The 13,239-nt window shown below is 32.6% G+C and overlaps 1 protein-coding gene and 2 pseudogenes across 1 annotated transcript; all 3 read right to left on the bottom strand.

The window, feature by feature from the left end:
* The window catches only part of LOC102590464 (cytochrome P450 83B1-like), a 42,600-nt pseudogene extending 37,903 nt beyond the window's left edge, over positions 1-4,697 (bottom strand).
* Positions 4,698-5,988: 1,291 nt separating this feature from the next.
* On the bottom strand, positions 5,989-8,148 carry LOC102590147 (cytochrome P450 83B1-like; annotated as a pseudogene).
* A 1,445-nt stretch (positions 8,149-9,593) lies between these two features.
* On the bottom strand, positions 9,594-11,238 carry LOC102587099 (cytochrome P450 83B1-like). The gene is made up of 2 exons (XM_006358762.2): positions 10,363-11,238; positions 9,594-10,319 (listed from the first exon to the last, which is right to left on the bottom strand). The coding sequence occupies exons 1-2, from the start codon at positions 11,236-11,238 to the stop codon at positions 9,711-9,713; spliced, it is 1,485 nt and encodes a 494-aa protein (XP_006358824.1). The 3' UTR covers positions 9,594-9,710.
* Positions 11,239-13,239: the final 2,001 nt, after the last annotated feature.

Raw genomic sequence — 13,239 nt, 5'->3', positions numbered from 1 at the left:
GAAAAATCCATCATGCCTTTATTTTCCATTTAATTCAATATAAACTTATGTATGCTCTCAAATAATATTAGAAAAATAGACTAGGAAAACGCTGCCATAACACATGGGAAGATGAACCGAGATCTTGGACCAAAACAATTAAAAAAAAAGTAAATGGGTCTTAATTAACATCAAATAAAGCAAATGACCAAATAATTGACCAAGCATCACTAGAGAATGAGCCGAGTAAAATTATACTAGACTAACTCAAACTTTGGGATAGGAGTAACCAAACCGACGAAGTGAAATAAACCCTCAACCATTTAAATTAGCTAAGATAAAGAAATTCTACACATCACATGAATAGACCCCATTCTCATCGAATTAGTATTTGAAACACCATACCAACCAACATAAGCTAGTTTCAAGTCTAGCAACATGATCTTAATATTTTTAGAACGGGATGAGATATGTTTGAGAAAAACTAAAACAGCCCTCATAAAAATAGAAACAAGACAAATATAAGAGAAGCATGCTAAGGAAGCTTACATTTAGGCCTCAAGTGGCAAACATTGCGATAGATATGGAGACATAACTCTATTTAAATATGCCTTGCTAAACAGTTGAAGGATCAAATAACTTGAAAACGAAGAGAGTAAGCTAATGCACCAAACGATTCATAGATAAGACAACATATAAACTCCACACTAACCAGCTTAAGGTTCTGCTCCTACTTTTGAAAATAAAAAAAAAACGATCTTAACAGACCAAAGCAAGGACTTGATGCCGAAATAGACTATGACAAATATGAAAGTAACAAATAACGCTAGAACCAATAGATCCTTTAATCCATTCGAAGCCTTAAAGGTTAGTCAAAATAAAAGAGAAAATAAAGAACAAATCTTAATCAAGTTAAAACTTTCTTCAAACTTGCAGAGAGAAATTATATGTACTAACCACTGAGCACAACAGCCAAAGGGAGACACCAAATTCTCAACCAAAGATATTCCAGACATAAACCATGCACACAAACACATTATGCGCCTCAACTAACTAACACTGATTCAAGCTCAACCGATCAAACATTAAACGCTAAAGTAAACTAAGAAAAAAGAAAAAAAAAAAAAAAAGAGTCATTCAAACCAGGAGGAAAAAGAAACCACAGAGAGTTTCAGTTCATAAAACAGAACGTCCAATAAACGGGTTAAGGTCGAGAAGAGATTACCTTTTCGGGGGCAGCGATCCGGACGAAACGAGCTAAGCAAAGCTTTACCACCCACACCACAAGCGACTACTCCGATAAACTTCCGTGAACAAAACACGAGCAAGAAGAACAAACAAAATCTGAACTCTCACACTTTTGTTTCAAGACCTAACCTTAAGTATTTTATACATAATTGTATGGCTAGCAAGTCTACTGTAATCTCGTTTCTAATGGGAGACCTCTCAATATTTTTTCTCCAGAGAAATCTCCAACTCTCTTTTTTTCCTTCCCCCCAACAGTGAATAATGCAACCTATATAGAAGGGAAATTCCCTTTTGGAAAATGGGGGGAAAATCGCTGAAATCCCCCATAGGGCAAGGGACCATTTCGAAATTTGAACTCCAAAACTTTCACCATTCGGGGTAAACATCTTTTCTTTGCAATTTTGCCCAATTCCGAAAGGGGAAAGGGCGAATCGACGCTCCGGATTGATTCACCCGTCCTTGGGCGCAACGTGGCTCCATCCCACAGCCCCAAGGACGAAGCAGCAGCTAAAATCGCGGAAAAGCTGTACAAGATCGTACCAGCCTGAGGAAGAAGACGTTGGGATTTTGCTTTCCGTCTATCGCCGTTGCTGCCGTGAAGACGTCGCTGTGGCTTCTGTGAACTCGCTGTTGCGTGTTCTCGCGTGAGGCGCGTACAAGGGTCTCTGGGTGTCGTTTCTGGTTTGCAGCGCTGGTTGGTGTTCTGGGAGAAGAAAAATACGGGTCTGGGTCATTTGTTTTTGGTATTATTTGGAATTAAAAGGGGCTGGGTTGGTTGGAATTAGAATAGGAAATTAAGTGGGCTGAAAAAAATGGAATGGGCTGATAGGTCGACTGACCCAATTTTGGTCGAAAAATTGAATTAAGGTGAGGTTAAAATTGGCTAGAATTGTAATATAAAATGACTAAATGGATTGCAATTATGGCCATATAAAATTCAAAACATAGCCTAATTGAGTTAATTTAGTGTATCCGGCTAGAATTTAAACACGATGAATCAAATTAATTAATTGACGGGCTTCTTAATCTTAGTGAGATAAAAATAACTAATTCGGGAATATTAACTAATATTAAGTGAGATAATTATCAAAACATTTTAAACAGGTAAAGCCCCCTTCTTCTTCTTCTTTTTTTTTTGATTTTTGAATGCTCGTAAGAAATGTAACAATTACATACAAAAGTTATATAAAAATATTATATTGTTTTAAAAATTATAAAAATGACTAAAATTGCTTTAAAACTTTAGAAAATAATTTATTTACCTTTTTGAGTTTTGTAAAACTAATTATTCCAAATCATTGAAAATTAAGAAGCTCGAAAATTAATCTTATCGGGGAGGATCAAAATTAGGTGTCAACAATGTCTCCTTCCATGGATTTTGGCCTCTTGGGATTAAGATGTTGCTCAATGAGTTCTTCATAAAAATTATCCAAGTTCTTGAAATTATTTTCAAGTCTATCTGTCAATCCAGTAAGTTTATCAATCCAACTTAAAGAAGGAAAAAAAATTAGAAACAAAGAAGCTAGCCATCATTGCTTGAGTCTCAATTAAAAGTTCATCAAATCTCCTCCTTTCATGTGCTTCTTCATCATACCTAATACCAAAAGCAACTCGACAAATAATAGTACTTGTTAGTGAATATAACATAGTGCTCAAGTTGGTGACTTGTGAAGTTGTAGCTTGTTGAGATATGTCATTGCATACTTAAACATCTTTAAGATTAAATTGTGATGTCATTCTCAAATATCACTACATTCAATTGAACAAAAAAATGTGTATAAAAGCAACTCAATAGGAGATCTATTTATAGGTTACATTTGACGTTGCATTTGGCAGTGACACAACAAAACCATGATGTTCTTTATATTTTTAGTAGCTTTTCCTATTATTCTCATTTTCTTCTTCACAAAACCAAAATAAGTAGAAATACCAATCTACCACCAGGTCCTTTAGATTTGCCAATCATTGGAAATTTGCATCAATATGATAGTGTAACTCCTCATATCTATTTTTGGAAACTTACTAAAAAATATGGAAAAATATTCTTATTGAAATTTGGTTCTACTCCAGTAGTTGTAATTTTTTCAGCAAAATTAGCAAAAGAAGTAATGAAGACACAAGATTTAGCATTTTGTAGTAGACCCTCTACTCTTTGCCAACAAAAATTGTCTTACAATAGTCATGACATAGTGTTTTCACCAATGACTATTGGAGAGAAATTAGAAAACTTTGCTTACTTCATTTATTTAGTCTCAAGAAAGTACAATCTTAGTTGTATGACAGAGTAGTAATTCCAAGTCAATAAATATAACAATACACAAGACTTCCTTATATACAATTTTTAACATCTAACCAGGATTAATTGATAAGATTTTCACTTCAACTTGTTAATTCATTGGAAAAATTAACTATATAGCTAGGTGTGAGCAGCCGAAAAGAGAAAATATATAAAATTGACACATAGAGTAGTTAAATAATTACCATGATAATAGCCTTTATGTTGTCCAAAGTAAGATCGATTGGAGTTGATTTTTCTTTCTTTAATTGGAGCAGAAGATCAATAATATCTCCTTCCATGGATTATGGCCTATTGGGATTGAGATGTTGCTCAATGAGTCCTTCATTAAACTCATCAAAATCCTTAAAATTCTTCTCAAGTTTATTTATTTTTCCGGAGAGTTTATCAATCCATCCTAAGAGAGGAAAATAATCAGAGACAAAAAAGTCTGCCAACATTTCTTGAGCCACTTTTAAAAGTTCACCAAATTTCCTCCCTTCGCGTGTTTCTCCATCATACCTAATACCAAAAGCAACTCTACAAATAATTGTAGTTGTTAGTGAACTCATTATATTGCTCAAATTTGTAATTTGTGAAGTGGCAGCTTGTACAGATAATTTTTTGATCATTCTTGCTACTTCATCTTCAGGAATTGGACGAAAATATTGCACTTTCTTGAGACAACATAAATGAGCAACACATATTTTTTCTAATTTCTTTCCAATAGTCATTGTTAGGCGACATAGCAATAACTTGACCATTGTAAGACAACTTTTGTTGGCCAAGAAGTGAAGGCCGACTACAAAAAGCTAAATTTTGTGTCTTCATTACTTCTTTTGCTAGATTTGCTGAATAAACTACAATCATAGTAGAAGAACAAAGTTTCAATGAGAAGATTTTCCCATATTTTTGGGAAAGTTTCCAAAAGTAGAGATGAGGGGTTAAACTATCATATTGATGCAAATTTCCAATGAATGGCAACCCTAAAGGACCTGGTGGTAGAATGTTTTTTCCACTCCTTTTGGCTTTAGGAAGAAGGAAACTGAGAATAATGATGATAACAAGGGCTACAAAGAGTGGAAATAATATCATGTGTTTTTTGGAAAAGTCTTCTATATCTTGTATTAAGATTTTCCACAATTTCTTTCATTTATAGTACTCCCTCGCTTGATTTAGAGGACGAAAGAAATAATTTTTTATCTATAATTATTTTGAAATAAATTTTACATAAAAATACTATAAGTAACAGTAAAAGAAGGTGGAACTTTGGATCAATGGATATGATAATAATTTAAATCATGATGAAAATACTTATTTAGGAAATAGACAAATAGAAAGAAATTTGTAATTTAAAGGTAGAAAAAGAGATTGCATTTATTTATAAGTGATAGAAAGGGATAACCATCAACTACACACTTCTGATATTTTGGGAAGTAGTTTGATCCTAATTTAATAGTATGATCATTTAGTTTAAAATTCTAAACTTTGTTTTTTCTTTTTTGTATGGTGATTTTCATGAAAGTTACACAGGAAAGTTCACAGGCCACAATATTTAAAGCTTGAAAAAATGATTGTTTGTCCTTTATCAAATTTTTCCACATTGTCTAGATAAATGTCTCACCTATAATTATAATTACATAGAATTAGACAAAGGAATTTGATAACGGAATTTCAAAGCTTTAATTTACGTCTAAAATTTTTGTATTCATTCATTGTCTAGAAAAAAGAATTCTAAATTAAATTTTGTATCGAAATAAGAGAGTTGTCAGGTATTAACTGCTGTGAATTTCTTATCATAAATGGATTTTCCTTTTCTTAAAAGGAAAACACAAAGTCTTCATATTTGGCTAGTCCTTTTCTTGTAGGAAAAAATTTATGACTATAAATACAGGAACATTCATCCTAACACAATAGCATTCATAATATAGTCCTAAAGCCTTTGAAAGTATTGTCTAGGGGGAGAATTTGTGGGACATAAGTGATACGTTATCACTTGTATGAACCTCTTTATATTACGCGTGAATGAGTGAGGTTATTTCTCTTTAAATTTTGTACTCTCATATTTATATAGTAGATTCCTCATCTCCTCTTTGGACATAAGTCGATTCATCGAACCATGTTAAAGATTTGTGTCTTTTGGTATATTTCTAGTTTATATTCTTACTCATGGTGTTTCGAGGTTTGCTTTGGTAGCTTATGCATGACACTTAATTATTTCGGTCCTAACAAAAGTAAAGTAAAAAACTTTATAAGGGATAACACAAGTTGGATCGGTAGGTATGCTTTTTGGCAAAAAGAGACACTGGTTTTTGCACGTATTGCACTTGGTGTTGCAACAATAGAGTTTATAATATACATTTGATTGCAACAATAGAGGTTATAGATTTCATTATTACTATTGCACTGGACAGGAATCGAGAATCCCCATGTTAATTTAATTCCTAGAGAATTAGTAAATTAACTACCAAATTTCCGCGACATCCTTTGAAACTAGAAGGGAGATTTTATTGAAACAACAACTCCATTACAAGTTTATAACGAAAAATGACAGACATAAAACCATACGACCATATTATTAAACATGGATATCTAATTTAAACATTGGAGTTTGGTCTTGTTTAATTTCTAGTGATAATTTCTAGGAACAAGGCATAAAGGTTCTTTCTTATGCATTGTAAGTCCAGGCAAAACATCAGTGTCAATGTCTTCTTTTTTCATTCCACAAGGCAACTCCCAATCAAAAGCGTAAAGAAGATTGGAAAGTACAAGTTCCACAGTTGCCACACCGAGTGCCATTGCCGGGCACCCTCTTCTGCCTGCTCCAAATGGAATCAGCTCAAAATTTTGGCCCTTAATATCAATATCACTATTCAGAAACCTCTCAGGTATAAATTCTTCTGGATTTTCCCATATTTCAGGATCCCTTGCAATAGCCCAAAACATTAACATGAACTATAGTTTTTGGTTTAATTTCATATCCTTCTAGTATGGAATTTTGCATCGTCTCTCTTGCTATTAACAATGGAGCTGGTGGATACAATCTAAATGTTTCTTTTATCACTGCTTTAAAATATGGAAGATTTTGGATGTCTTCTTCATTCACTACGGACTTTTTTACCAACCATTTCTCGAATTTCAGCTTGAACTTTCTTCATGGCATTTGGTTTAGATATCAAAGCTGTCATTGCCCAAACTACTGCAGCTGCGCTCGTGTCCGTTCCACCAACTAGCATATTCTACAGGAGGAAGTGTGAGGATAAAATTAAATGCAACATTTCATATCAATTGAAATTTTTTCCTAATCATATCAGAAAATGTTATAACATGTGTAATATTACAAGTTTAAAAAGGCACTTCTTGATATTTGACCAACAAAGTTTCTTTATATTATGATTGTGTCACAAACATGACTAAGGAAAAAACTTAGTTGTATGACAGAGTGTTAATACCAAGTCAATAAATATATATATAACAATACAAAAGACTTGGCTATATACAACTTTCAACATCTAACTAATGATTAATTGATATGAATTTTCACTTCAATTTCTTAATTCATTCGTAAGGTTAACTGTTTAGCTAGGTGTAAGCAGTCGGCTAGAGCAAATATATAAAATAGACATAAAGAGAATAGTTCATTAGTCATTACCATGATAATAGCCTTTATGTTTTCCAAAGTAAGATCGATTGGAGTTGATTTTTCTTTCTTCAATCGAAGAAAAAGATCAATAATATCTCCTTCCATTGATTTTGGCATATCGGGATTGAGATGTTGCTCAATGAGTCCTTCATAAAACTCATCCAAATCCTTAAAATTCTTCTCAAGTTTATTTATTTTTCCGGAGAGTTTATCAATCCATCCTAAGAGGGGAAAATAATCAGAGACAAAAAAGCCTGCCAACATTTCCTCCGTCACTTTTAAAAGTACATTAAATTTCCTCCCTTCGGGTGTTTCTTCATCATACCTAACACCAAAAGCAATTCTACAAATAATTGTAGTTGTAAGTGAAATCACTATATTGCTCAAATTTGTAATTTGTGAAGTGGCGGCTTGCTGGGATATTTTCTTGATCATTCTTGATACTTCATCTTCACGAATTGGACTAAAATATTGCACTTTCTTGAGACTAAATAAATGAACAACACATATTTTTCGAAGTTCTCTCCAATAGTCATTGTAAGGCGACAAGCCAATATCTTGACCATTGTAAGACAATTTTTGCTGGCCAAGAAGTGAAGGTCGACTACAAAATGCTAAATCTTGTATTTGTGTTACCTCTTTTGCTAGATTTGCTGAAGAAACTACAACCATAGTAGAAGAACCAAGTTTCAATGAGAATATTTTTCCATATTTTCTGGAAAGTTTCCAAAAGTAGAGATGAGGGATTAAACTATCATATTGATGCAAATTTCCAATGAATGGCAACCCTAAAGGGCCTGGTGGTAGAATGCATTTTCCATTCCTTTTGGCTTTAGGAATAAGAAAAGTGAGAATAATGATGATAACAAGGGCTACAGAGAGTGGAAAGAACATCATGTGTTTTTTTGTTTTTTTGGAAAAAGTCACTTGTTTTCTATATCTTGTATTAAGATTTTCTATGATTTCTTTCATTTTTAGTACTCCTTCTGTTTTAATTTGTTTGGTTTGACTTCGTAGTACGAGATCAAACAAACTATTGTTCAGTGTGAATTCGAACATAAAATCTTTATTTTTTAAAAATTACATAAAAATTCTACAAGTCACAATATTTTTTTAAAGCAAATTTAACACTTGATAGTGTCTAGCAGCCTTTTATTAAACATAAAAAATATCAAGGACAAGTACAAGCAAGGAGAGCTAGGCCTTACCTTACTAATCCTAATGAAGTACCTAACTTCTGCTACCTAACAAGCATGAAGAAATAAGAGCTAGAGAGAACTAAGTATTTTCTGATCACCACAGAGTTTGTAATACACTCCATGATAATATTACAAATGAGAATGCATGTAAAAATATGTCAATCAAGAACAAAATAATATATTATTTAACTATTCAAATAGGAACTAAAACAAAGAATAACAGTAAACGAAGCTGGGACTTTGGATGAAGGGCTGTGATAATATTTAAAAAATGAAAATAGAAGGAAATTTGTCATTTAAAGCTGGATAAAAATGACATTGCATTTATAAGTAATAGACTATACTTTTGATATTTTAGGAGGTAGTTTGATTCTTTAATATTCATGAAAGTGACACAGGAAAATTCACAGGCCACAATCATTAAAGCCTGAAAATGATTTTTCCTCCTCTATCAATCAATTTGTTTCCATATTATCTAGATATCTATCTCACCAATGATTTCATAGCATTAGTTAGACAAAGGCAATTTGATAACTGAATAAATAATTGATATTGTTTCCTATTAGAAGGGGAAGGAATTGATAAACTCAAAAATATCAAAGCTTTAGTTTGGGTCCAAATATTTGGGTTAATACATGGTCAAGGAAAAGAAATTCTAAATTAAATTAGGAAGAAGGGGTAAAGGTTACAATATATTGGAATCTCACATCGGTCGGAATGGGGGAGAAAAGTAAGAAAATTTATAAAGAATAACATAAGTTCATATGGTATGTACCGTTTTTGGGCTCACTGATGGCATAGCCAAGGAAGAAATATATGAGTGTTATTGGGCAATGTAGATAATACATGTTTTTCAATTGGGCTATGACAAATATGATATTAATAGAACATTCCCTATGAATGATATTACCTTAGTTAGGTAGTAGGACAAACCTCACCTACAACTTTCTGATGAAGGAGTATAGTCGTAAGGTGTGTTTGGCCAAAACAAACAATATATGTCGCGTGTGCTTGAGCTGTGACAATAAAGGCAATAATGTTCTCCATAGGTATTGCACTTGGTGTTGCAACAGTACTAGAGCTTATGCTTCTATATGCATTTGATTGGAAATTAACTTTTGTGATAAAGATAACAGACATTTTACTTGGAATTATTACGCATAAGAAAAATGCTTTTCTTTTCATTTTTCCGCGATATCTTTTGGAACTAGAAGAGAGATTTTATTGAAATAACTACTGCATTACAAGTTTATAACAAAAAGTGACAGACATAAAACCATACGACCATATTAAACATGGATAACTAACAAAGTTATACATACATATTTAACTAATTTAAACACTGGAGTTTGGTCTTGTTCAATTTCTAGTGATAATTTCTAGGAACAAGGCACAACGGTTTTTTCTTATGTGGTATGATTCCAGGCAAAACATCAGTGTCAATGTCTTTTATTTTCATCCCACGAGGCAACTCCCAATCAAAAGCGTAAAGAAGATTGGAAAGTACAAGTTCCACATTTGCCACACCAAGTGCTATACCTGGGCACCCTCTTCTACCTGCTCCAAATGGAATCAACTCAAAATCTTGGCCCTTAAAATCAATATCATTATTTAAGAACCTCTCAGGTATAAATTCTTCTGGATTTTTCCATATTTCAGGATCCCTTCCAATTGCCCAAGCATTAACATAAACTATAGTTTTTGGTTTAATTTCATATCCTTCTAGTATGGAATTTTGCATCGTCTCTCTTGCTACTAACAATGGAACTGCTGGATACAATCTAAATGTCTCTTTTATCACTGCTTTAAAATATGGAAGATTTTGGACGTTATCTTCATTCACTATGGACTTTTCCCCAACCGATTCTCTAATTTCTGCTTGAACTTTGTTCATGGAATTTGGATTTGCCATCAAGGCTGTCATTGCCCAAATTACTGTAGCTGCGCTAGTGTCTGTTCCAGCAACTAGCATATTCTACGAGAAAAAATGGGAGGATAAAAACATAGCCACCAATAGCCTTTATGTTGTCCAAAGTAAGATCGCTTGGAGTTGACTTCTCTTTCTTCAATTGGAGTAAAAGATCAATAATATCTCCTTCTTCCATGGATTTTGGCCTATTGGGATTGAGATGTTGCTCAATGAGTCCTTCATAAAACTCATCCAAATCCTTAAAATTCTTCTCAAGTTTATTTATTTTTCCGGAGAGTTTATCAATCCATCCTAAGAGAGGAAAATAATCAGAGACAAAAAAGCCTGCCAACATTTCTTCAGTCACTTTTAAAAGTTCATTAAAATTCCTCCTTTCGTGTGTTTCTTCATCATACCTAATACCAAAAGCAACTCTACAAATAATTGTAGTCGTTAGTGAAATCAATATACTACTCAAATTGGTAATCCGGGAAGTTACAGCTTGTTGAGATATTTTCTTGATCATTCTTGATACTTCATCTTCACGAATTGGAATAAAAGATTGTACTTTGTTTAGACTAAATAAATGACCAACACATATTTTTCGAAGCTCTTTCCAGTGGTCATTGTAAGGTGAAGTGGCAATATCTTGATTATTGTAAGACAATTTTTGCTGGCCCAAAATAGAAGGTCTACTGCAAAATGCTAAATCTTGTGTTTTCATTACTTCTTTTGCTAATTTTGCTGAAGAAATTACAATTATTGGAGTAGAACCAAGTTTCAATAAGAATATTTTTCCATATATCTTGGAAAGTTTCCAAAAATAGATATGAGGGGTTAAACCATCAAACTGATGCAAATTTCCAATGAATGGTAACCTTAAAGGACCTGGTGGCAGGATGTTTTTTTCTTTCTTTTTTACTTTTGGAAGAAGAAAACTGAGAATAATGATGATAACAAGGGCTACAAAGAATGGAAAGAACATATTTTATTTTATTTTGGCAATATTGAAATTTTGTACAAAGTCACTTGATGTCTTGTATTAAAATTTTCTGTTGTTTCTTTCATTTATACTAACAAGTAAGGGCTTGTTTGGCACGAAGGATAATAATTTTTCATGGAAAATATTATACTTCTCATATTTTGTCTTCTTGTATTATTTCATTATTATTATTGAGGTGGATACAAATAAGATTTATGAGAAAAAATTTTAATAATCTCAAATTAATTAATTCACGTAAATTCATAAATGACACTACTTTATATAGCAAGATCCACCCCCACCTATCACTTAATCATCTTTACACAACTTGTTAATTTCCCTCTCAAATCTCTGAAAATCACTTAATTTTTTTCAATTGCAACAAGAAATGTCCAAAACATTAATTTAAATTGATACCTACCTGGCATATATATAAGTCATGAAAATGAGTTTTATAGCATGTGTCAATATAGACAATGAGGACCAGTGGTAAATGCAGCTAGCCAACGGGTTCATCCGAATCTAGTTATAATTTGTACAAGGCATATTTTAATATGTAAAAATTCACTATAATAAAATAATAAATTTAAACTCATCATTTTTAAAGTCAAATATCTATAAGAGATCAATTTACTGAGAAATATTTTGTGTGCTTGAGCTGGGATAATAAAGGCAATGGTCTCTGCCGACATTGCACTTGGTGTTGCAATTGTGGAGCGTATACTTCTATGGAGTCTAGAGCCAAAAGGGTAAAAAAATTGACCAAAAATTACAAAAGAAAAATAAAAATAAGTTTGAAACCAAAAGGACAACATTTAAACGGTAGATTGGACATCATTTAAATTAGGGTAGCAAGGCACGGGCACCTATGCGCCTTAGAAGGCGCAAGCAGACAAAGCCTGCAAGTTTGTATGTGTCTTGTAAGGCGCATCGACCCCACGCCTTTGTATTTTTAGTTGACCATTAGGATAAAAGAGGTTTGGTTTGTGTCCTCCTATGAATTTTTTTGCTATTTTAGAATATACGAGTAAGGATTAATGTCAACCTTTTTCCTTAAAACCTCCCTCCCACCATGACTCCACGAGGGTTTATAAAAGGAATAACTTTCATATATAACAAACACAAAAATCATATTTGTATGATATAATTATTGTTTGCATAATTTGTATAGCTATTTCGCTATACATATATACAAAAGAAACAATTGTATAATTTGTTTCGGTATACATATACAAAAGAATCAATTGTATAATTTGTGTTTGTATAAAGCGAGAAAGAGAAAAAGACAAAAGAAAATTGGGTAGGGGAAGATCGTATATGTATAATCATAAGTGTATAGGACAAAAATATATGCATTTGTATTTGTATATACAATTTTCTCTCGCTTTATACAAACACAAACACAATGTATACATTTGTGTTTGTATAAAGTGAGAGAGGCGAGTGAGAGTGGCGAGCGAGATCTGGGAGAGGGGAATGAAAATATATGTATATATATAATTTTCTTTCACTTTATATAAACACAAACACATTTTATACATTTGTTCTTGTATAAAAGCGAGAGAGGCGAGCGAGACTGCCCAGCGAGAACGAGAGTAGCGAGCGAGATTCAGGGAGAGAGGCGAAATAGCAACAGTTTGCTATGGGGTACAATTAAATCAAACATGTTTATAGCATTTAATTTGAATTAATAATTTGCTATTATATACGATTTTCCCATTTATATACAACGCTCTAGTTATAACTAGTTATATCCACCCCCACCTATCAGTTAATCAACTTTTACACAACTTGTTAATTTCTACATGTACTTAATTGCCATGATGTAAATTGATACCTACATGGCATATAAGTCGTGAAAATGAATTTTATAACATGTGTTAGTATAGACAATGAGGATCAATGGCAGAGATGCAACTAGCTCTCATTCTAATCCAGTTTTTTTTTTTTGTTGAGGCATATCTTAATATGTGAAAATTCACTAAAATTAAAATATTAAATTTG

Source organism: Solanum tuberosum, unplaced genomic scaffold, assembly GCF_000226075.1.
Source record: "Solanum tuberosum cultivar DM 1-3 516 R44 unplaced genomic scaffold, SolTub_3.0 scf00280, whole genome shotgun sequence".
Classification (NCBI taxonomy): Eukaryota; Viridiplantae; Streptophyta; class Magnoliopsida; order Solanales; family Solanaceae; genus Solanum; species Solanum tuberosum.
This window is presented reverse-complemented; position numbering and strand designations above follow the sequence as displayed.

Bases quoted from the DNA above. Each gene is read 5' to 3' on its own strand.
- LOC102587099 (XM_006358762.2), bottom strand. From the start codon at position 11,238: ATGTTCTTTCCATTCTTTGTAGCCCTTGTTATCATCATTATTCTCAGT. The intron at 10,320-10,362 runs GCTATTGGTGGC...TTTTTCTCGTAG, and splicing joins TTACTTTGGACAACATAAAG to AATATGCTAGTTGCTGGAAC.